Consider the following 25,324-nt stretch of genomic DNA (forward strand, 5'->3'; position numbering starts at 1 on the left):
CGATTTATGGGCTACGCTCTCCTCATTGCTTATTTGGCCAAGTCCACACCTGATCTCGAACGCGGTTGGCTATCTGCATTGTCCGTCAAACGACGTCATCTAACTTCCGTCAACCGGAAAGAAGTGGAGGGCGCCATTTTGTGTATTTTATATAAATTACGGCAGAGTAGGTGTGCGGAATAGTTTATTTTTGAAAGAAAAGCACTCCTCAGTTTTTTTGTTTAATATAGCAGCTGGGGCGCAAGTTATGTGTGTTTAAAGACTATCCAGGATTTTGAAGGCTCGCAACCCACCGAGCGGTACGCATTGATGTGGAGATCGTTTCTCTTGTGAACGGGAGTGAGCGACAGCGAGATGGCTAACAAAACGGCCATTGGGAACCACCAGCAACAGCCGCCACAACAGGCCGGAGGAAGCGCCAAACCCGCCTCCTCCATTAAGCAGGGCAATGTACTGCCCTTATGGGGCAACGAAAAGACTATGAACCTCAACCCACTCATCCTCACCAACATCCTTTCTTCGCCCTACTTCAAAGTGCAACTGTACGAACTGAAGACTTACCACGAGGTCGTGGATGAGATCTACTTTAAGGTAATAGGCCTCCCAGTGTTTAGGCCTCGGGCTCCTCAGTAAATGCGATTATACTTGAGCTGGAAATTCGGCTCCACCGGCGATGCTGTTGGGTTCATCCGTCGGGCCAAAACGTGTTGGCTGGTCTTGTGCTAGGCCCGAGATGTAAAATAAATTATTTCCGTGTTTTTTGTGTGTGTTATATCCGCTTGCGCCAGCAAACGGGCAAAGTTCTTTGTAATTTTAAAAATGTTTCAGAAGGTTTTAGAATAATTCGAAAAACAGGTCTTATATATAGTGAGGTCGGATGGTTGATTTGTTAATGGCCTTTCCTGCCAGAGGAAAGAAAAATGCTTATTCTGGATTAAATTATTTTGTAGTTTACTAGTCTATGTAGTCCTTTTACTGACACTTCGTCATAATATACGCTCCTAATTAAAACCCAATGTAATGTTTATATCTGCATTTATTTTCTCTGCTACTAATTTAAAAAAAAGTAGCTGCATCTCTAATTGCCAGCCTAATTTCATTATGGACAGTAATTTCCATTTTAAATGCAAGACTTGTAGCATCAAGGTTTATTCGTGGAAAAAATGTTAGGCTACTGTATATAGTGACCTTGTGCTAGTATTAAAAAGTTACATTAGCTAAATGAACAAAACTAAACAGTTGATTAAATATTAGCTGATAAACAATATTTTTGTTAACAAGAATGCCGCTGAATCAGTTTCATCGTTTTTTTCATTATCCAGAGATATTTGAGCTGCAGCAGTATTTAAATTATTGACAAGATTTTTTTCAATGTGAAACACGTGAGGAAAATGGAAGTTAGAACAACCATTAATAAGGGTGGTTTCTTCAAAAGTGTGCAGTGAATGTAATCAAGTCACCCACGAAAATAAAATACATTATGTGACAGTATTCATCAAACTTGATTGAGGCTCTTGTGAAGTTGATTATGGAATTGATTGGAAAAAAGATTTAACGATTTTCAAATTTAATTAAATTTATTGTAATAGTTTTTTTTTCTTGTTCTGGAAATACTTTGACATACTCAAAACAAGGCTTAAACTTCTCTCACTAGCAGCTGATGTTTAAAAATCCGCATTGAAATTTGCAGAAATTAATCTCATTAGTTTTCAAAAAACTAACTTTGCTTGTTACTCCTTTAATTTACGCTGTTACAATGCTGACTTGAGGGACAGTATTGCATCCACTTCTAGCAGAGGTAAATTTGGAAAAGTTTGTGATTATTTACATTCAATATGTGGTTTCTACACTGTTTAAAAATGGATTGGATTCCTCTACAGGGTTCCATAAATTCTGACCATGGACATCTGGTAGATTTTAATGGCTTTAAAAATGAGGTTTGATTATTTTTCTCTGCTGTTTCTTCCCCAGCTCTAAATTCATAGGGAGTAAGCTTCCTCTGAAGAATCACTTCACTAGGCCCGGATCTTGTTCATATGTTGTAATCTTCTTTGACCCTATTTCCACAACACCCGGTTATTAAATTTCTCACCACTTAAAGGGTCTTAACTTGAAAAATTGACTGCCTCTCCCTCCATAGGTGCTGTTTGACTGCTGTGTTCCTCCAGCAGGTTGCTTTTATGCTCCATATTCCAGCATTTGCGGTGTAGTCTCTTTTGTCTTTATTTAATTTCCCTTCCTGGCTCCTATTTAGCTAACAGTTTTCTCCTTTAGTACTTTCTCCTTCAAACCAGCATAACAGGTGGCCCAATTAAGCAGTTTTAAAACCCTTAGCTTCTAGTTCCCTCTATGGCATTATCACTTTTAGTGATATCCAACCAGCTTTTCCCAGCTCCTGAAATCCTTAATACTCCAAGTCTTCCCCTTCATGTTTATGAAGTATATAATAATGATTTATCTTCTCAAGTGTGTCAAATCAATGCTTTTTTTCAGGCTCAATATCCTCAGTGAAAAGGATACTTTCATTTTTTCCCCCTTTGATCTAGTTTTGAACTCATGGTAATTTTTTTCCAGTGCTTTGATTTGTGTGCTATGTAATATTGCCTGCTGCTGGTAACATAGTGAGTGGGTCATAGGTTCAATTCGAAATCTAGTGTTGAGTATTTTGTCCAGGCTGACAACTCACCATTCCCTCAGTACTGTGTTGTAGAGTCAGCTGCAGTAATTCAGTGAATTGCTAAACTAACATATTCAGATGGCCTTAAAATCATTGAAATTTTACATCATTGTAGCAGTTTGGGGTGGGGGTGGAAGGCTTCCAAGCCTAATCAGCACATAGTGTGTAGTCCTGGTGTTTTAAGAACACATCCAACTACTCTTATCTGTACAATACAGAAACAGTCCCTTTGGCCCACCAAAGTTATCTATATTATTTCTATTCACCTTTATTTTGCCTGTAACTACTTATGGTAGTTTAAATATTGAGATGTTTGATCTCCATTATCATCTCAAGCAGTGCTTCCCAAATTCCAACAGGTCTGCTTCCTTCTAAACATCACATCTTGTATCCAAGTATTCTGGTTTTGGACACCTTGCCAAGGAGGGAAAAATCTAGTCTGATATTATCTACTTCCTCTTCCCCCCCCCCCCCCTTCAAATTTTGTGTGTGCATATGGGGTCACCCATCAACGTAGTGTGCTCCAGGCAAAGCAAATCCAGACTTTCCAATCTGTCCTTGTAACTGAAATGATCTATCACTGGAGCATCCTGGTGAATCTACTCTGTACCATCTCCAGTGCATATATTCTGTATTGTGGCAACCAGATCAGCAGGCAAATGTGGGTTTGCCAGTGTTGTGTAACTGCCTTATTGTTTGCCTCAGTTATTGGAAAACATCCATTTTACCCCTTAAACCACCTGTCAATTTACCTTGCAGAAATCTGTGCGAATGTATTCCGAGGTCCTTTCCCTCTGAACCATTCACCTTGTTATACTCAAATGCATCTCTGCTGGATTAAATTTTCCTGACTTATTCCATCTGTATTTTCCTGCAGTTTATAAAGTTTTCCCCTTCACTGTCAATCAGATGACCAGTTTTTTTTCTCATCTGAAAATCTTGGTCAAGCTACTACATTTGGATATCAGTGTGTAAAACCAAATGTCTGACTATTGAACCCTATGAAACCCCAACTTTTAACAGTCCAGGGAGAAGAAAATCAGCATTACCCTTTGTTGCAAATCGAGTCACTTGTGGATCCAAATGGAAATTCTCCCTTCCATCGTATCGGTTCTTACTCATTTGACCAACTGCCTCATGACCTGTCAAAAGACTATTAGATGCACTGTTCCTATCCCTGTTATCTCCTCCGAATTTGATCAGGTTTACCATGATAAATCCATGGTGGTCATTCCTGATTAATCTCTGCCTTTCTAAATGAAGGTTAAGCTTAATCTTAGAAAGTTTCCAATAACTTGTGTGCTACCAAAGTTGAACTAAGTAGCCTATCATGCTTATCCTTTCTCTCTTTAACATTGGTGTCACATTAGCTGTTGAATTCTCCCAATGCCCTGGATTATCTTTAACTCTCACCCAAAGCAGTTTGTTTATTTTTGTAGCTCACCATTTGCTATGTACAACTAAATTTAAAACTGCTTTGTTTTTATGAAGCATTTTTGGAAAGTCCTGAGGTTGCAAAAGATGTTCACTTGGTTATCCTTTGTAGATGAAATACGCAGGGCTGGCGAGTATAAACAATTTTTTGTAAATTCTATTAGTTGCTGTGACAGTGTGATAAGCTTTTCTTTCACTGCCTCATCAATTGACATGAGAACACTTTACAGTGCAAAATGGATGATACATCTTGGCCTCCACCTGAGATTCCCAACATTGCAGGATCCAGTCTTCAGCTAATTCAATTCACTTCCAAATGATAGCAAGTTATGGCTGAGCTCACTGGATGCAGAAAAGGTTATGTTGGGCGTCAACGACATCCCAGCTGTAACACTGAAGATTTCTACTCCAGCTCTAGCAAAAGGTGCGAGCCAAGTTGTTACTGCACAGCTACAACACTGGCATCTACACAGCCAAGTGGAAATTGTTCAGGTATGTCCAGTCTGGGGGGGGGGGGGGTTGGGGAAAGTAGGATGAATCCCATTCAGATAGTTGCAAGCACCCTACTGCTACTAGTAAAATATTGGAAGGGGCAGTTGACAGTAATATAAAGCAGCAGTTATTAATAATTTACCTCAGTTCTAGCAGGATTAACTGACTCCTAAAAACATTACAACGTTATTCAATCATGGTCCTAGTTGCTGAATTCCAAGGTATGGGTGTCTGCTTTACTCTGCTCAGCAACACTTAACAATACTTGGGTTAAATATAACAGTTTGAGGCAGTTTAATTTTAAGATGAAACTTATAGGAGCAATAATTTTAGCTAAACTTCTCTGACTAATGAAAGAATCTTGGATGTCACTCATTTCTGTAACCAGAAGGAATGTAATGCAGTGCTGCACTACAAATCATTAGCAAAAAATGATTTTGTCCAGTTAGTATTTGGGGAAACAAAATGTATTCTAGAATATTGCAACCCATTTTTTAAACTGTAAACAGATGGACAAATCCAAGGGATCAATTGGTGTAGATTGGAGCCACAAGTTTAAAAGCAAAAGATTAGTATTTGGATAATGCTATGGCAAATGGAGGTCAGTACTTATGGTATATGAAATCCAAAGTAATTAACTTGAAATAGATTTGGATTGTTTGTCATGCTCTAGCCAGGCAAAGTGGAGATGATTGGGTAATATCTGTCAATCCAGATTGCTAGCCATGCTATGTGATTGGTACATTATATTTTCAGGTAATTTTCTATGTGTAAATTCTATTTTCCTGCAATTTTATTCCAAAAATCTGTAGTTCACGTCTTCATACTTTATATAGACCCTGAGTAAATTATTCTTGCAGACTATTTGTTGCATCCTGTAGACAATTCGAATAGGGCAGTAATACTATTTTGTACATGAGAGAATGGGCACCTGTTTTTGCTCCACTAGACAGAATTTAAAAATCTGGAATTCTCTTGCATATGAAACGGGTAAGCCAAATTGTCCCTTTGACTTGCTATATTTTTGAAGAAGATGGTGGTTAATCTTGTACTGTGAATTTACTCTTCTGCCCAATACATTTTCCTCTTTCTTTTGATTAGAACTCTTAGGATTACGTCCATTGTTGATAGAGCCTCCACAGTCTACTATATACAGAAATAGGTCCTTACCCTAACCCTAAATTATTGACCCCCTTTTCCTTTGCACCTAGTTCATTCACCTAAAACAGGGGTTTGCAACCTTTTTTATGCTATGGAGCCTTACCATGGGGGTGGGGGGGGGGGGAGGGGATGTGGTCTGTGTGGACCCCAGGTCCGAAACCCCTGACTTAGAGCGAACAGCTTTATCGGTTACTTTCAGTATCTTTATCTCTTGTCAGTCAGTTGTGGTTGCATTGGCAAGTGGAGTTTTTATAGACTTCATAACTGGAATTTATTTTGGGCAAAGATAGAAAAATATGTGGTTTACAGAAAGAAATTGAAATGCTTGTCCATGAATTGATTAATTGCCAGAGAAGGCTCAGGATGGAGTTTATTTTAGTTAAATTCACGGAGAGAAGAAAATATAATTGCATGTTGACAGCAATTGTGCAAACTTTCAAAATAGAACATAGAACAGTGTAGGTTCCTTGGCCCATGGTGTGCTCATTCTTTAACCTACTTCCAAGATCAGTCTAACTCTTCCCTCCCAAATAGCCCACTATTTTAAAGTTTATGTGCCTATCTAGAATCTCTAAAATGTCCACAAAGTATCTGTCTCTGACACCACCCCAGCAGTGCATTTCATGCACCTCTCTATGCGTCTTGTCTCTATCAAGTCCCCTCTTATCCTCCTCTCCAAAGAGAAAAGCCCTAGCTTGCACAGCCTATCCTCATAAGACATGCTGTCTAATTCAGGCAACATCCTGGTAATTCTCCTTTGCACCCTCTTTAAAAATTTCCACATTCTTCCTGTAATAAGATCAGAATTGAGCACAATATTCTAAGTGTGGTCTAACCAGATTTTATAGAGCTGAAGGATTTCTTCTCAGCTCTTGAACTTAATCCCCTGACAATGAAGACCAACACACCTTATGTCATCTTAACCACCCTGTTAATATTGTGCTGCAACTTTGAGGGATCTATGGATGTGATCCCCAAAAACCCTCTGTTTCTCCACAATATTAGGAATCTTGCCATTAACCCTGCATTTTTTCCTTCATGTTTGACCTTCCAAAGTGAATCACTTAACACTCTGCTGGGTTAAATGCCATCTGCCACTTCTTAGCCCTGTTCATCCTTTCAATGTTCTGTTGTAACCTACACAACATTCTACGTGGTCCACAGCACCACTAAACTAAGTGTCATCTGCAACCTTCAAGCAAATCCTTCCACTTGTTCATCCAATTCATTTACAAAAAAATACAGATCAGGGATCCCAGAACAGATTTCTGCAAAACACCACTCTTCACTGACCTCCACACAGAATATGTTCATCTACAACCACAACCGATCTACCCTTCTGTGGGTAAGCCAATTCTGAACCTACGTGGCTCCTGATGTTCTGAATGAGCCTACCTTGGGAAACTTGTCAGACACCTTATTAAAATCCATATATAATCACATTCATTGCTCTGCCTTCATCAGTATGTTTTGTCTCATCCTCAAAGAATTCAGTTAGGCTCATGAGGCACAACCTGTCCCTAACAAAGCTATGTTGACTATCCCTAGTCAGACTACGCTTCTCCAGATGCTCATAAATCCAGTTTCTAAGAATCTTCTCCACTGGTTTGCCCACCACTGATTTGAGACTTGCCTGTCTATATGCCCTGGGTTGTCCTTGCCTTTCTTGCCATCGTCCAATCCTCTAGCACTATTCCTGCAGCCATTGAGGATGCAAAGATCATTGCCAAAGGTGCAGCAATCTCCTATAGTAATCTAGGGGATATCCTGTCCAGCCCTGAATCTCATCTCTCCTAATGTTTTCAAAAGTTACCATTAACATGTCCAGCATTTCAGCCTATTCGATGCTTACATCGCATTTATCAAGGTCCCACTCACTGGTGAATACTGAAGCAAAGTTTTCATTAGTTCTGCATAAGTAACCTCCACATCTCCATTACGCATTTCTGAGTACATCCATTCCTGAATTCCTGCCACATTGCATCATAATTTGCCTCCTTCCTCCCCTCCCCATGTTAGCTGCTCTTACCCCTGCCCAAGGCTGTACCCACGTCAGGGAATTGTGATCACTGTCTCTAAAATGCTCATCCACTGAGAGATCTATCACCTGATCCAGTATGGCTTCTCTAGTCGGTTTGTCTATATAATGGTGTCAATCCTTCCCGGGAAAATTCTGCTCCATCTGATGCTTTTGCATTGAGGAGGTGCCAGTCAATAATAGGGAGGGTGAAATAGGCCATGACAATTCTGTTATTTTTGCAATCCTCCAAACTGCATCTTTTCAAAATCCATTCTCTCTCTCCCCCCCCCCCCCCCCCCCCCCCCCCCCCCGCTTGTCTGCATCTGAGTGTTTCAGTAGTTATTGGGGTGGGGTCTGTGGAATACTCACAATAGTGATTGCTCCCTTCTTGATTCTTCCTCCCTCACTGACTCGGTAGACAATCCCTCCACAACATCTTTCCTTTCCTGCATTTGAAACTGAATCTTTGATTAATGTTATAAATTCTTCAGGTTTAGCGCTTGCAATTTAATCTCTTTACATTCATTGTTAAACTAAGATATTATTGATTATGCAATAAGTATTACTGGGATGATATTTATTTGAAGATGTAACTTGTGTACTATGCAGATGAACAGTTTGTTACAAGCAATTTTTGTTTTCTAAACTGAGCAGTGACATTTCAGAAAATGACAAAATATAAATTTTTTAGTGTAATTTATTTGTACTTTGTATTTCATAATTTTTATATTGTATTAGAATACAATTACATCTAGATTTGAACTTGCCCCAGAAGCTCATAGTGGCCTGGTATTGGGTGTGACCCAGGTGGATGGAGGAAAGGATTTGAGAGGGTCTTGTTTTCGCTCTTTGGTTCCACCAGTTCTTCTGAATACTGTTGACTGCTTTAGGGAGTTCGGGTTGTCTTGTAGATTACTAGGGACTTTTGACAGGAGTGTGTCCAAAATTGGACTCTGAGATTTTTTTTTTTTTTGGAATGTACTGCATGTCATAAATGATGTGCTCCTCATCAAATAATTGATCTTCAGATTAATGTTGAGAATTTTGTTTTCAAATATAATTGAGGAAGGAGCTATTACAAAAAAACCTGTTATGATCCTCAGTGTTTCCATGGTTGGATAAACATGCCTAATTCAGGGACAAATGCACTGGAGCACATTTTCATACTAATAACTTGAGAGCTAGCGTTGCAGCTAACTATTTTGTCTGGTTTTGTAATGTCTGTTGGCTCTTGTCAGCTTACTCAAAAGGAATATTCTTTTCATTGGCAATTACTTTTAAAACTGAGGCAAATTCAATTGATAAGTTTAGGATAAAAATGTTGACGAAAGATTTTTCATCAGATTTGCTTACCTAAAACTTAAGTTTAAAAAAAAAAGTGGTAGTTCTGAGAAATTTTATAGTTTGCATCCATAACACATTAGATGGAACGCTACTTTGTACCAAATTGGTAAGGACCAAGTTTTGTTTGGGTTTAAAAATGGAAAAAAAGAGGGATTTTTGTCTATTTATAGACGACTCTGATTTGTCTATTTTAGCTAACCCAAAAACAGGGAGCATTACAAACCTTTTTTATTGATCAAATATCACACAGTAACTGAACTTCTGTTATGAAGTTAAGTTTTAAATGTATTACAAATGCTGCAAAATCAGTGTCTTAAGTCACAGATATTATCTCATATTTTACTGTTGATCAGTATACCCTTTCTAAATTTTATCTTGTTATTTCTTAATGTTGCACTAGTATTTGGTAATTTTTCCAAACCACTTTCAAATCTGCAATATACTGGAATAGTATATACTGTGTCCAGTTATACTGGAATATATTTAGAATTTAGCTAAGATATGAGAACAATCTTTTAGTTTCCACAGTGACTCAAATATTCTTATTGTGTGTGCAAAATATTTGTCCTGAAGGCAAAATTAAGTTCTTTTTCATACGGAAGTAACCAAATATCTTTCCAATGATTTAATTACAGGTTACTCATATTGAGCCATGGGAAAAGGGGAGCAGGAAGACTGCAGGCCAGACAGGCATGTGCGGAGGGGTAAGTAGAAGTACGTGATTTATTTTCTTAATCTCTTTATATATGTTTATCTATGTGGGGGCGGGGATGGAGTAAAATCACCAAGTCATCTTTGACAAATTGTGAGTAAGTTGGAGATGTGCAATAAGAGAAGGATGAACTTCCCAAAACTCTTAATTTGTCAAGTTGTGATTTTGAGGTTACTGACACAGCATTTGCAATGTTAGCATTTCAAGAAGACTAGAATATAAAAGCAAGGATGTAATACTAAGGCATTGGTCAGACTGCACTTGAAATGTGGTGAGCAATTTTAGGCCCCTTATAGAAGAAAGAATGTGCTAGCATTGGAGAGGGTCCAGAGGAGGTTCACTAGAATGATTCTGGGTATGAACAGGTTAACGTATGAGGAGTGCTTGATTGATGGATCTGGGCTTGCACTTGCTGGAGTTTAGAAGAATGACCAGGAGATTCTGCAGATACTGGAACTGAAGAGTAACATACAGAATGCAAGGAGGAACTCAGCAGGTTAGACAGGATCTATGGAAAGAATTAACAAGTTGATGTTTTGTCATGGCAGTTAATGTTTAACTATACCTCCAGTGTCTTGATTTGTTGAAGATTCATGATTTTGAGTTGATTCCCAATGCTCACAGCCTGATAAAGGAATGAAGTTTGAATACACACTGGATTCCTGTTAATTGGGATGCATTGGAAACAGTATATTTTGTCCCAATTAAGTGGCTGTCCCTAATTAGCCAAAGTTCAGTGGAAACAGCTTTAAAAGGACAAACTAAATTTAACTGAGCAACAAATTATGTATTTAAGTGAAATGCAGAATAAACTAGAACACTGCCAATATTACTACCATATTATAAACTGTATTACTTCCTAATAGTTGTTGACAGAGGAATTCATATAGTGTATGCTGGTGTGTTCTTCTGATGAACTATAAATGAACAAAATTAATGTAGACTGTTTTCCTGCATGAAGTAATGTCAAAATCACTGCTTTTTAATTTGCAGTCTGCCCAAATGAATAATAAAATACAAGCATGCACATCTTTTGCTATTTAAATCTATTGAGGTAATGAAATTGTTTCATTTTCACTCCTGGCTGTTTCTAGCATCTCCAAGCCTGAATGCTTGAAGCCACAGTAAGCAAAACAATTCTGGATTGTCTTGCTGTTCATTTCTCTCCAACCAACTGACAAAAATCACTGCTTCTTAACACAATACACAAGCAACTGACACTATTTTAAAAACTGTTTGCTATAAGCACGGTGTAGTGTCTAATGACTTTACAAGTGCATGCCATTGGCGCTAGTCACAAAACCGTTTGCAACAGTCTTCTCTCCCAATTATGTGGCATGGTGTCATAATTCTTCTCTTCCACCTCCCTCAACTCCTTAACTCTTTTGTCAGTTTTAATGTTATCTCTGATAAAACAATGCCTATTGCCTAGCGGAATGAATATACAGTGCCATGCAAAAGTTTGGGCACCCCCTGGTCAAAATTTCTGTACTGTGAATAGTTAAGTGAGTAGAAGAAGAACTGATCTCAAAGTTATGAAGTTAAAGATGAAACATTCTTTTCAGCTTTTTAAGCAAAATTAGTGTATTATTTTTGTTTTGTACAATTTTAGAGTTGGGGAGGACAGGAGTACCATGCAAAAGTTTGGGCACCCCAAGAGATTTGAACTCTCAGATAACTTTTACCAAGGTCTCAGGCCTTAATTAGCTTGTTAGGGCTATGGCTTGTGCACAGTCATCATTGGGAAAGGCAGGTGATAGAAGTTTCAAAGCTTTATAAATACCTTGACTCCTCAAACCTTGTCACAACAATCAGCAGCCTTAGGCTCCTCTAAGCAGCTGCCTAGCACTCTGAAAATTAAAATAAATGATGCCCACAAAGCAGGAGAAGGCTGTAAGATAGCAAAGCATTTTCAGGTGGCTGTTTCCTCAGTTCGTAATGTAATTAAGAAATGGCAGTTAACAGGAACGGTTGAGGTCTGGAAGACCAAGAAAACTTTCCGAGAGAACTGCTCGTAGGATTGCTAGAGAGGTAAATTAAAACCCCCATTTGATTGCAAAAGACCTTCATGGAAGAGTCATCAGAAAGAAACCTTTTCTACATCCTCACCACAAAATTCAGTCTCAGAAGTTTGCAAAGGAACATCTAAACAAGCCGGATGCATTTTGGAAACAAGTCCTGTGGACTGATGAAGTTAAAATAGAATTTATTGGCTGCAGTGAGCAACGGTATGGTTGGAGAAAAAGGGGACAGAATTTCAGGAAAAGAACACCTCTGCAACTGTTAAGCATGAGGGTGGATCGATCATGCTTTGGGCCTGTGTTGCAGCCAGTGGCACGGGGAACATTTCACTGGTAGAGGTAAGAATGAATTCAATTAAATACCAGCAAATTCTTGAAGCAAACATTGCACTGTCTGTTTTTTAAAAAAAACAGTGCAGAAGATGAAAAGAGGATGGCTTCTACAACAGGGTAATGATCCTAAACACCTCAAAATCCACAATGGACTATCTCAAGGGGCACAAGCTGAAGGTTTTGCCATGGCCCTCACAGTCCCCCGACTTAAACATTATTGAAAATCTGTGGATAGACCTAAAGAGCAGTGCATGCAAGACGGCCCAAGAATCTCTCAGAACTAGAAGCCTTTTGCAAGGAAGAATGGGCGAAAATCCCCCAAACAAGAATTGAGAGACTCTTAGCTGGCTACAGAAAGCGTTTACAAGCTGTGATACTTGCCAAAGGGGGTGTTACTAAGTACTGACCATGCAAGGTGCCCAAACTTTTGCTTCAGGCCCTTTTCCTTTTTTGTTATTTTGAAACCGTATAAGATGGAAATTAAAAAGTAATCTTGCTTAAAATATTAAAGAAATGTGTCATCTTTAATTTTATGCCTTTTGGAAATCAGGTAATCTTTTACTTAGCTATTCACAGTAGCAAACTTTGTTCGGGGTGCCCAAGCTCCTGCACATCTGGAGAAGAGGAATGCTTGTGTGAGAATGCTGTTCTTGGTCTACAGTTTAGCATTCAACACCATAATTCCCTCCAGGCTCAACAAGAAGCTCAGAGACTCAGTCTTCACCCTGCCTTGTGTAGCTGGATCCTGGACTTCCTGACAGATCACCGGCAGGTGGTAAGAGTGGGTTCCCTCAGCCCTGCCCCTCTGACACTCAATGCAGTCGCCCCTCAGGGCTGTGTACGAAGTCCCCTCCTTTACTCTGTGTACCCATGATTGTATCGTCACCCACAGCTCCAGTTTGCTCATTAAATTTGCTGGGAACACTACACTAATTGGCCTAATCTCAAATAATAATGAGGCAGCCTGCAGAGAAGTCATCACCATGATACAGTGGTGTCAAGTAAACAACCTCTCCCTCAATGTTGCAAAGACAAAGGAGCTGGAGTCAGGCTAACCCCTATAGACATCAATGGATCTGAGGTTGAGAGGGTGAACAGCTTTAATTTCCTTGGCATAAACATCACCGAGAATCTCATGTGGTCTGTACATACCGGCTATGTGGCAATAAAGGCACAATAGTGCCTCTTTCCCTTAGACGGTTGAAGTTTGGTATGGGCCCCCAAATCCTAAAACTTTCTACAGGCTCACAATTAAGAGCATCCTGACTGGCTGCATCACTGTCTGATATGGGAACTGTACTTCCCTCAATCGCAGGACTCTGCAGAGAGTGGCACAGATAGCCTAGTACATCTGTACATGAACTGCCCTCTATTCAAGAAATTTACAAAGACAGGTGTTTAAAAAGGACCCAAAGGATCCTTGGAGACCTGAGTCACCTCAATACAAACTGTACCAGCTGCTACCATTTGGGAGATGGTACCGTAGTATAAAAGCAGGGACAGCTTCAAACACCAGGTCTTCAGACTGCTTAATTCATGGTGACGCTACTGTATTTCTGTTATTTTGACTATCCTGTTGTACGTAATATTATAAATTACTATAATTGCACATTTGAATGGAGACACAACAAAGATTTTTACTCGTGTATATGAAGGATGTAAGTAATAAAAGTCGATTTCGATTCCCTCAATCAGACAGCCAAAGTTCTCCTTTTCAATTGCCAATAGTCACTTAAGACCAGCTATGTATTCTGGCTTTTTGTTGGCTTTGTGGAATAGTCCATGTTCCAAGCCTATACGTCTCCCTCTTTTCCTTCGCTGCATCAATGACTGCATTGGCGCTGCCTCCTGCACGCATGCTGAGCTTTTTGACTTCATTAACTTTGCCTCCAACTTTCACCCTGCCCTCAAATTTACCTGGTCTATTTCTGACACCTCCCTCCCCTTTCTTGATCTTTCTATTTCCATCTCTGGAGATGACCTATCTACAGATGTCTACTATAAGCCTACGGACTCACAGCTACCTGAACTATTCCTCTTCCCATCCCGTCTCTTGCAAAAATGCTATCCCCTTCTCACAATTCCTCCGTCTCCACGGCATCTGCTCTCAGGATGAGGCTTTTCATTCCAGGATGAAGGAGATGTCTTCCTTTTTTTTAAACCAAGGAGCTTCCCTTCTTCCACCATCAACTCTGCTCTCAAACGCATCTCTCCCATTTCCCGCACATCTGCCTTCACCCCATCCGCCCAGCACCCCACTTGGGATAGGGTTCCCTTGTCCTCACTACCACCCCAGCAGCCTCCGGATCCAACGTATAATTCTCCATAACTTCCGCCATCTCCAACGGGATCCCGCTACCAAGCACATCTTTCCCTCCCCCCTCTCTGCTTTCCGCAGGGATCGCTCCCTACGTGACTCCCTTGTCCATTCATCCCCCCCATACCTTCCCACCGATCTCCCTCCTGGAACTTATCCTTGCAAGCGGAACAAGTGCTACACCTGCCCTTACACTTCCTCCCTCACCACCATTCAGGGCCCCAGACAGTCCTTCCAAGTGAGGCAACACTTCACCTGTGAGTCGGCTGGTGTATACTGTGTCTGGTGCTCCCGGTGTGGCCTTTTATAGGTGTGACCCGACGCAGACTGGGAGACCGTTTCGCTGAACACCTATGATCTGTCTGCCAGAGAAAGCAGGATCTCCCAGTGGCCACACATTTCAATTTCACGTCCCATTCCCATTCTGATATGTCTATCCATGGCTGCCTGTACTGTCAAGATGAAGCCACACTCAGGTTGGAGGAACAACACCTTATATTCCGGCTGGGTAGCCTCCAACCTGATGGTATGAACATTGACTTCTCTAACTTCCATTAATGCCCCTCCCCTTCTTACCCCATCCCTGATATATTTAGTTTTTTTTCTCTGCCCATCACTCTGCCTGTTCTTCATCTCCCTCTGGTGCTCCCCTCCCCCTTTTCTTTCTCCCTGGGCCTCCCATCCCATGATCCTTTCCCTTCTCTAGCTCTGTATCCCTTTTGCCAATCACCTGTCTGGCTCTCAGCTTCACCCCACCCCCTCCGGTCTTCTCCTATCATTTCGCATTTCCCCCCTCCCGCCTATTTTCAAATCTCTTACTATCTTTCCTTTCAGTTAGTCCTGACGAAGGGTTTCGGCCCGAAATGTTGACAGCGCTTCTCCCTATAGATGCTGACTGGCCTGCTGCTTTCCACCAGTATTTGTGTGTGTTGCTTGAATTTCCAGCATCTGCAGATTTCCTTGTATTCTGGCTAGAGCAATCTTTTCATTTTAAATAGTATTTATTAAATTGAAACATCTTTAACTTTTTGATTTATGAATGTAATGAAAAAGGATAGCTGAAGATTCAGTTGTCTGGTACATATGGAAAAAGCAATCCCTATGGAGTCCCCTGCTTTCTCCATCACTGCAGTATTTTCTTTCAATTAGTTACCTTGTTCATATTTTCTGATGGCTTGAGCTTTAAAGTGCTGGTTATCCATTGTTTTGGGCAAATCTTTCTGAACTTTACTTTTCCTATGTCTGTGAAGAGTGAGAATTTCGGGTTGTATGCTGTGTGCATTCTCTGATATTGTACCTTCAATGGTTTAAAGTACTCATAGTGATTTATCCTTAAATTCTCCAAGGTGCAGGATTCTAGAACATAGGACATAGAACTGTACAGCACAGTACAGGCCCTTCGGCCCACAATGTTGTGCTGACCCTCAAACCCTGCCTCCCAAACAACTCCCTACCTTAAATTCCTCCATATACCTGTCTCTTAAACTAGTAGTCTCTTAAACTTCACTAGTGTATCTGCCTCCACCACTGACTCAGGCAGTGCATTCCACGCACCAACTACTCTCTGAGTGAAAAACCTTCCTCTAATATCCCCCTTGAACTTCCCTCCCCTTACCTTAAAGCCATATCCTCTTGTACTGTGCAGTGGTGCCCTGGGGAAGAGGTGCTGTCTGTCCACTGTGTCTATTCCTCTTAATATCTTGTACACCTCTATCATGTCTCCTCTCATCCTCCTTCTCTCCAAAGAGTAAAGCCCTTGCTCCCTTAATCTCTGATCATAATCCATACTCTGTAAACCAGGCAGCATGCTGGTAAATCTCCTCTGTACCCTTTCCAATGCTTCCACATCCTTCCTATACTGAGGCGACCAGAACTGGACACAGTACTCCAAATGTGGCCTAACTAGAGTTTTATAGAGCTGCATCATTACATTGCGTCTCTTAAACTCTATCCCTTGATTTATGAAAGCTAACACCCCATAAGCTTTCTTAACTACCCTATCTACCTGTGAGGCAACTTTCAGGGATCTGTGGACATGTACCCCCAGATCTCTCTGCTCCTCCACACTACCAAGTATCCTGCCATTTACTTTATACTCTGCCTTGGAGTTTGTCCTTCCAAAGTGTACCACCTCACACTTCTCTGGGATGAACTCCATCTGCCACTTCTCAGCCCACTTCTGCATCCTATCAATGTCTCTCTGCAATCTTTGACAATCCTCTACACTATCTACAACACCACCAACCTTTGTGTCATCTGCAAACTTGCCAACCCACCCTTCTAACCCCACATCCAGGTCGTTAATAAAAATCACAAAAAGTAGAGGTCCCAGAACAGATCCTTGTGGGACACCACTAGTCACAACCCTCCAATCTGAATGTACTCCCTCCACTACAACCCTCTGCCTTCTACAGGCAAGCCAGTTTTGAATCCACCTGGCCAAACTTTCCTGGATCCCATGCCTTCTGACTTTCTGAATAAGCTTACCGTGTGGAACCTTGTCAAATGTCTTACTAAAATCCATGTAGCTCACATCCACTCCACTACCCTCATCTATATGCCTGGTCACCTCCTCAAAGAACTCTGAGGCTTGTTAGGCACGATCTGCCCTTCACAAAACCATGCTGACTGTCCCTGATCAGACCATGATTCTCTAAATGCCCATAGATCCTATCTCTAAGAATCTTTTCCAACAGCTTTCCCACCACAGACGTAAGGCTTACTGGTCTATAATTACCTGGACTATCCCTACTACCTTTAGATTTAGCATTCTTTGCAGGGAGGAATTCAAAGCACCTCAGTTTTAAATTACTATTTCCTAATCTTGTAACTGTGACTTCTTGTTTTGAGGCTTTTGGAACTCAACAACCATCTTACCATGCCCCCTTTAGATGTTGTATATCCTATCATGTGCCCTAAGTTCCAAAGAATAGAGATCCAACTACTTTAGCCTGTCACTGTTGGACTACCCTCTCTTCACAGCAGTTACCCAAATGAATCTCTCTTGGACTGCCCTGAACACTGGTAACACCCCAAGACTTTTTTTAAATAAGGGGACTAAAACTGCATAATACTTCTGGTGTGCCCACTACTGCACCCAGGACAATGATTATCTATATTCAAACTCCAAACATGTTTGGAATGATTGTCTTTCTAGCTGTTTGCTACACCTACCTGCTACTTTTTGTTGATTTTATTCATAAATGTCAAGAAGAATCTAAGTACACTTGGTTTCTCTGCATTTAGTTTGGCTTTTGAAGCTTTGCCTCGGTATATGACCTCCCTTTCTCACAGTTTGCACCCACTTAATCTGTTGTAAAGTCCAGATAGCTTCATGGCAAAATGTTTTCCTTCTACTTTAATGTAATCTCCAAACACAAATACTGTGCTCTCACTTGCTGATATCTATTCTTTGCAACTTTGTTTTCAGATTTTAAAACATTTGCTGTTGGTGTCTATATGACCATTGAGGGTCGACACTAGGACTGTTTCACATTTTTTTCTTGGCACATTTTTAACAGTTCAGAAATTTGTCCTGTGTTATATTCATGTTCAGGTTATCTCCAGATACTGTGCAGCATGTTGGTTTAGCGCATTCCTGCAGGCATTGAGTTAGTGTCCAGTTTGCCAGACAAAATAATGCATTTTCTGTCACTGTATAAAATTTCTTCTCCCTTTTGAGTTGTATTTAGTTTTATAATGCCAGTTGTAAATTTTTTTAATGTGAATTATGCAGCTTATGCTCAAGGTAATTTTTGTAATTGGATGTTCAAGTTTTCTTGGGCCAGTCAGATGTACTCTTTATCCTTGTAAAGCTCACTTTTTGTTTTGTATATAGATCTGAGATGGTTCTAAAGAGAAATGGATTTTCCATTTTTTTTGTAAAGCTAGTTTATGTCTTTTAGTATTTATCTGAATTTGCTAATTTTATTTGAACGGAAGAAAATCTTATTGTGACACTATTTGAAAGCCTTCTGAATCCTTTAAGTTTGCTCAAGGTATTCACCTCGTTGCCTAAGTATTCTTGTGATTTCTGCTTTTAATTTAGCTTACATTTTCAATGATTTTAACAAAATTGTCCTTGTGGTTCATTCACTGTGCTTGAGGTAAATGCCACTTGTTTGAGAACTGTTCTTAAGTTGTCTGTTTTTGCAATGTGGAAGTGATTTGGAAAATATTTAAATTCATTTTTTGCTTCAAAGTTTCAAATGTACAAATTATATGATACTAAATACAATTGCGGCTAGTAAAAATATTTTTCTGTTCAGTATTTTCCTGAAGTGGCTGAGAAATTAAACTGTCAGAATTACAGTATTGACTTGAACATTTTTGGTCTCTGTAAAGAGTAAAATTAATAAGGGAGAGAAAGCAATAAAGTCTTGAAAGATGGAGGTCTTTCTAATAACTGTAGTTGTAGTTTTCTAGAAAATAGCTTCCCTTTTTTCCAACCTTGATTTGGCTTGCTGCTACACAGAACCAAAAGGAAAGCTTGCAGAAAGGCTGTCTCAACTGCAGAATTTAAATTATAATTACGCAGAAATTGTATCCTAGCTGGATCCTTATTCTCAAAAATTCCTGTGCAAGTACTTGTATAAAAAATTCTTTGAATTAAATTTTCAGGTTCGTGGTGTTGGAACAGGAGGTATTGTTTCAACTGCCTTTTGTCTGCTGTACAAGCTATTTACCCTGAAGTTAACTCGCAAACAAGTGATGGGTCTTATAACACACACTGACTCTCCATACATCCGTGGTTTAGGATTCATGTACATTCGGTATGTCTGTTGTAATTGTATTCACCCATTAAAACCAAGATATTGCATAAACTGTTTAAATTCCAATTTCTTTAGCCATCTGTAATATTACTTTTGATCAATTGACCAATGATTTAGGTATCTGTGGCATTTGAAGTGCATAACATTCCATGGTCTATTTCATGGTATCTTAGGGGATCATGAAATTAATTCCATAAAATCCAATAAAGCTGATGACTCTCAACCCTTGTTAAGAAAACTAAATGAGCACAACTCCTATATAATAATGCAATAAGTATTTTAAATGTGTATTTGTATTGTGATGTCAGGCAGTTAACTGTGCTGAATGAATTACAATGTCTGTTGACTGCCAAAATAAGAACAACCTAGTTTGCTGATTGGCACCTTAAGCACATTTTTAAAAATTGTGCCATTTATATATAAATGTAATATTTCAACAGTTGTGCCAAAATTGAGATTTAGATAGTACAACCTGAAGTTGAGTCCTTTAATTTGGGGTATTTTGAGCTCGCTCATGGTCAAGACCATAGTTTGGCCTTTCAATTCACTTATGGCTCAGGACACTTGGTTTATGAAAGTGTTCCAGTTGCACCAGATTTTGTTCAGAAGCTAAATTATGTGCACGTCAATTCAGTGTTTGGCTTCAAAGTACATAAGTATAGCAACCAACTGGTATCATTCTCCCACTGATACATAAAGACTGCATAAAGAAAAGTATAAAAATACTACATACATTCAGTTTTGATAATTTTTTGCAAAACTGAGTTTTCCAGTTCTGGTATATTTGTAAAGAATTATTGTTGGCTAACTAAATTGGGGAGCTCTGTAAGACAAACCTCTCCCAGATACAGATTAAAAATTACAATGTGAAATGCTTAGTATGTGTAAATGAACTGTTGCGTATTTATATTTTTAATTTTATTTCACAGGTACACACAGCCTCCAGCTGACCTGTGGGATTGGTATGAGCCCTTTTTAGATGATGAAGAGGTATGTTGGGAAAGTTTGTAGTATTCATTGAAACTACAGAGGAAGAATTTTTAAATAGTTCTCACAATTTTAAAAAGACTTACTGAATCAGTTTTTGTAAGTATAAGTATTTGTATTAGGAATAATGTATTAAATTTGTTTTATTGACATAGTTATGCAATGGTTGCATTTTGATCACATCACATTAGATGTGACATCAAGTACTTTTTTTATTGGCTAGACTCATTTTGTTTTGATTATCAGACTGCACTTGGATTTCTTCAGTATGCTGACCTGAGATACCAACTCCAGTCTAAGACAATCTGGTGCACACCAGAAACCAAGCTGCTCCTTCCATTTTTAACTTTCGTGGAGCTGTGTATTTTAAGTTATTTTTAAATATAGAATACTAAATATTGTTTAGCAAGTGGAGAACTTTTGAAGTATGCTTATCAGTTTATACTTCAAGGTAATTATAGTGTTACATTAAAATATATTAAATGTAGTGACCCTATTTTAGTAAGATGTGTATCTTTAGAACCAGAAAACTTGATAATTAAAGAGCAATAAGGCTATTAAGCCTGTCCTGATTGAGTACAAAACACATTGTCACTCTACCTTTTTCCACTCTGGCAATCATTCAAGTGCAAAAGACATTTGATAACATCAGTGTGAGTTTTATTTAAAGCTCTTCATTATCCATAGGAATTCATCAGATTGCCAGGAGCAAAATGTCCACTTGTTCAACATGTTACTGATTTTTCCGAAGGTTGAAAACGTTTTAACAACCGGCCATGGCTTGCTAGTAGTACCCATACCACTGAGTCAAATAAATTGACTTGAATATGAAACCTTGGCAGTATTGCAGCATAACTATTGGAGGTGAAGTTGGGGAATCTATCCTCTTGAGTGGGTGAAGGATCACTGTGATAGTTTATAAAGAGAAGCAGAGGCTCATTTATGTGAGTTAAGGCTTCATGCTTTTCATCCTCAACCTGCCCAACTCATTTCGTTTGTTCATCTGGCACAAATCCAATTCATTAAATGTTGTTCCTGTCTACTGCAAATTTGTGAAATGTAGTAGCTTCTGTGACCTGTCATAACTCGGTTAATGAGTCTTAGCGTAACATTTCTAAATCTCGCCTGAGTTTTACAGAAGGCTCTCTACACCATGTGCGGGGCTGGTGGAATCAGGTACCTGTTGCTGTCTAGCTAAGCCTTTCCAATTACAACAAAAAAGCATGGTACTTTTGTTAATGTTAAAGTATGTCAGTCTCTCATTGAAGATCTTTTGTAATTTGTTTCACCTAAGCCTTGTATGAGACTTGTGTATTATCTGCTCTTCATTGCAAGCCATTTTCTCTCAAATTGCAGTAGCCATGGACAGTTCTACCACTTCCACTGAGTTGCCATACTTTAAAACCCATTACCCCTTGAGCTCTTGAATACAACTTTCTCCCATAATACTGAACCTTGAATCCCATGTCTTTACCTGATATTTCCACTTCCTAAACCTTGTCCTAATCAATGAGCCTTGCACATCAGGGAACAAACCTCATAAAGGATGCAGCAGTGCTGCACTTAGAGCCATTTGTTTTCTTGTCCTTGGATTGGAAGAGCATAAGAAAGGAGGACTTGACAATGACTGCCCTCTCAATGTGATGCCATATCTAACACACCTTAGCCTCTGTTTTGTATGACTAAAAGTCAAAATTGACAAATGTTGCTGCTTTCATACAAATCTTGCCCTCCCCTCAAGATTACTGTTACTTTTGCTGTGGGTCCTTGTTATTATCAATAGAAATGGCTTTGAGAGAACAATATCCCATGGGAATGTACTGCTACTTTTAACCTGGATTCAATGGAGAAAGTGGATGTTGCACTTTTAAAAAAATTACAATACAGGTGATTTTCCAGGCAATCCCTCTGTAAAGCAAGGATTTGGCTATAGGTGAACCATGGCTGCCTGATCTTTCCCCTGTTGTAATGTTTTTATTTAGGATTTTAGGGGGAGGATGGATAGTTTTGGGGATTTCTGTTATTATTTGAAGAAAATTTCTTTAAGATGTGGAAAGTTGTGTATTTAAGATCTGCACCAAAGTGATTTCTACCTGTGGTCAAAACCACTAGCTTAGCAGCAGTTGTTGTTCTGTCTTTTATTTTAATGCTCTTAATTTTTTTTAAGAATCTTGATTTTGCTTTCTTACGATAAATGCATTTATTTAAAAACAGTCATTTATTGTCGCAGGTTAAACCCATGTTTAACGTGATTAAAATAATCATTTTTTTTGAGGAGGTGTGGTGGCAGGAAGAGTGCTGGATGGCTGATCAATTTCTAGTGGTGAAGAAATGCTGGATACACAGGCATAGATAATTCAATTTTTCTAGCTGTAAACATATGTACTGCTAAGTTTTTTTGGTGCCATTTTCCTATCCCTACCATAGATGCCTTAAAACATGTTTGTTCATATCAAAAGGCAATTGTAATATTTTTAAAGAAGGTTATTGAAAATTCTGTTTTCTTCCACCTTTCTGCAATAATTTGTTAGTATTAGGAGCACTATTAGAGCAATAGCCGTGGTCTGCCTGTGGTTCCAATTGCCTTCGTCAAAATTTAAGATCTGAGCCTGAGTTTAATGAAGCTCTGAGACTGCTGGCATTTAAGCTAATTGCCCTGTTTTCTTCTTTAGATCTTCATTGGGCAGCAGGTGAATTTGGAAATGTAGCTGAGCAGCACTTTTGATTAATGTGTGTGAGTGCAAGCGCTTATTTTATGTTTAGAATATTTTTTATTTTTCTAGCCTAATGAAATCTGATTTTCCTGTGTGCTTGCACTGTAGGTTGGAAACTGACAATAGCTGACTAACATGTCCTGAGCTGTGAGAGGGCATGGCAAGGAAGCAATCATGCGGTAATGACCCTTTTCCAAAGACAATGGTCATTGTGGACTATACAGTTTCAGCGTATATTATATTGAATGTTTATTATCTCACTGCTTCACGGCAGTTGGTTTGCTATTGCTTCAAAATTAAGTTAAATAAAGCAAAGATCACAACATGCAAGGAAAAATAGCTGCTTGCCAACAGCTTTCAAATTTAACTATAAACTTTAGCTACAGAGTATGCAGGCCAATTTGCTTTACTGAAGTACTAAGTCTTTTAGAAAGTGTGCCTGGTTTGAAAGAGATTTAGCAGTGGGAGAGTTTTCCAAACAGGACAATTAAAATATAGTTTTACATCATATTGAGGGGTTGGGTTTCAGAAGAGATTACACCTTTTTTAAAAAAATTATTTTATACAGAACATTTACATAAGGTGTAGTGGTATACAGAATGTCTTGCAGGCATAATTTAATTCAACCATTTTGTTACAGGCTTCAATATATTTTAGAATAGGCTTGAGAATTTTGAAGTTAAAACTTCATTTGAAAATTAGGTTATGTCAAAGGTAGTGCACTATATTTAACACTTTAATATTTCACATGCTAATACATTGTCAAGATTGAATATGATCTATTTTACTAATGTTTTATTTTTATTGTGTTTTTCAGGAACTGGATGTAAAGGCTGGAGGAGGGTGTGTCATGACTATAGGAGAAATGATTCGTTCTTTCCTTACAAAGTTAGAATGGTTCTCTACTTTATTCCCAAGAATTCCAGTTCCAGTTCAAAAGAATCTGGATCAGTATCTCAAAACTCGACCCAGGAAAATTACCAAAAAAGATGGGAAAGATGCAATGGAAGATCATGAGCGTCTGTCAGAACGTAGACACTCACGGTATGAACTATGAGTCACTCAAGACCCGATATATTTAAATTGGTGGCTTACAGACGCTTTAGAATTTTTTTTATTTTGTCTTTCAGGTCACCACGAAGATCACTTAGTCCACGTAAATCTAGAAGCAGAAGTCGTCATAGAGAAGGCCATGGTTCTTTTGGCTTCGACAAGGAACTGGAAAGAGAAAGAGAACGGCAGAAAAGAGAACGGGAGCAGATGAAGGACAGAGAGAGGAGTGAGAAGGATAGACACAAGTCTAGAAGCACAGACAGAGGCATAGACCGCAGGCGAAGTAGAAGCCGAGATCGGCACAGAAGTCGAAGCAGAGATAAAAGGAATGATAAAAAAGATAAAGAGAGGGAGAAGGAAAATGAAAGAAGCAGGAGGAGAGACAAAGATTATGATAAAGAAAGGGTAAGTGACAGAGATAGGGATAAAAATATTGAGAAAGAATCAGAGAGATCTAGAGACAGAGATAAACGAAGCCGGTCAAAGACAGAAGAGAGAAAACGTAAGGAAGAGAGGAGAGAAAAAGATGAAAGAAGGCATAAAGATGATAAAAAGGATTCAAAAAAGGATAAAAAGCATAGCAGAAGTAGGAGTAGAGAGAAACGACATAGGAGTAGTAGTCCTGGCAGGGGTCATGTTAGCAAGCGCAGCAGAAGCAAAAGCAAGGAAAAATCTAAACATCGAAATGAGCACAAGGAGAAATCAAACAAGCGAAGTGTTAGCAGAGAAAGGACTGATGAGAATGACAGTGAACGATCGAAGAAACAGAGTAGCCATAGCAAAGAGAGAGCTCACAAGCGCAGCCGAAGCAAAGAACGATCTCACAAACAAAGTCACAGTGATGGTAAGGACCATTCAGGCAAACTAAGCCACAGAAGTCTCAGTGCAGAAAGAGAGAACAAAAGCAATGCAGAAGGGTGGTTACAAGGCAATGCCACTGACGATGATTGAAAATTTAAATCTAATTGTACAGTGATTAAATTGTTTTGCTTTTGAACATTTTTTTAAATTATGCTATGGCTAGGATAAACACGTCTTTGAATTCCTGTAGCCTGCAGATAATATTTCCTGTTTGTAGGAAGTGCCTTTGGTAACCAGCTGTTAAATTTACCATTGTAATTCAAGACCAATTTTATTCTGTACAATGTAGAAGATACAGGATTTGTTTTGGTTGAAATAATGTTTTTGCAAGTATACTATGTACATACGTTGAGAGTTTTAATCATTGGCACAACTGCCATATTGGTTCATTTTGTATGATGGGCAATAAACTGCCATACTTAAAAA

General features: G+C 39.1%; 1 protein-coding gene across 1 annotated transcript; it reads left to right on the plus strand.

Annotated features, from left to right (window-relative positions):
- Positions 1-117: 117 nt before the first annotated feature.
- On the plus strand, positions 118-25,324 carry prpf38b (pre-mRNA processing factor 38B). The gene is made up of 6 exons (XM_073063417.1): positions 118-591; positions 9,764-9,832; positions 19,132-19,283; positions 20,213-20,273; positions 23,802-24,028; positions 24,115-25,324. Exons 1-6 carry the CDS (start codon positions 355-357, stop codon positions 24,986-24,988), a joined length of 1,620 nt encoding a protein of 539 aa, XP_072919518.1. The 5' UTR covers positions 118-354; the 3' UTR covers positions 24,989-25,324.

The sequence above is a fragment of the Hemitrygon akajei genome, chromosome 12 (assembly GCF_048418815.1).
Source record: "Hemitrygon akajei chromosome 12, sHemAka1.3, whole genome shotgun sequence".
Classification (NCBI taxonomy): domain Eukaryota; kingdom Metazoa; phylum Chordata; class Chondrichthyes; order Myliobatiformes; family Dasyatidae; genus Hemitrygon; species Hemitrygon akajei.

What these genes read in the sequence shown, in the direction of transcription:
- prpf38b (XM_073063417.1), top strand. Translation starts at nt 355, where the DNA reads ATGGCTAACAAAACGGCCATTGGGAACCACCAGCAACAGCCGCCACAA. An exon ending in AGACAGGCATGTGCGGAGGG is followed by an intron (nt 9,833 to 19,131) that starts GTAAGTAGAAGT and finishes TTAAATTTTCAG; the next exon opens with GTTCGTGGTGTTGGAACAGG. An exon ending in CCTTTTTAGATGATGAAGAG is followed by an intron (nt 20,274 to 23,801) that starts GTATGTTGGGAA and finishes TGTGTTTTTCAG; the next exon opens with GAACTGGATGTAAAGGCTGG.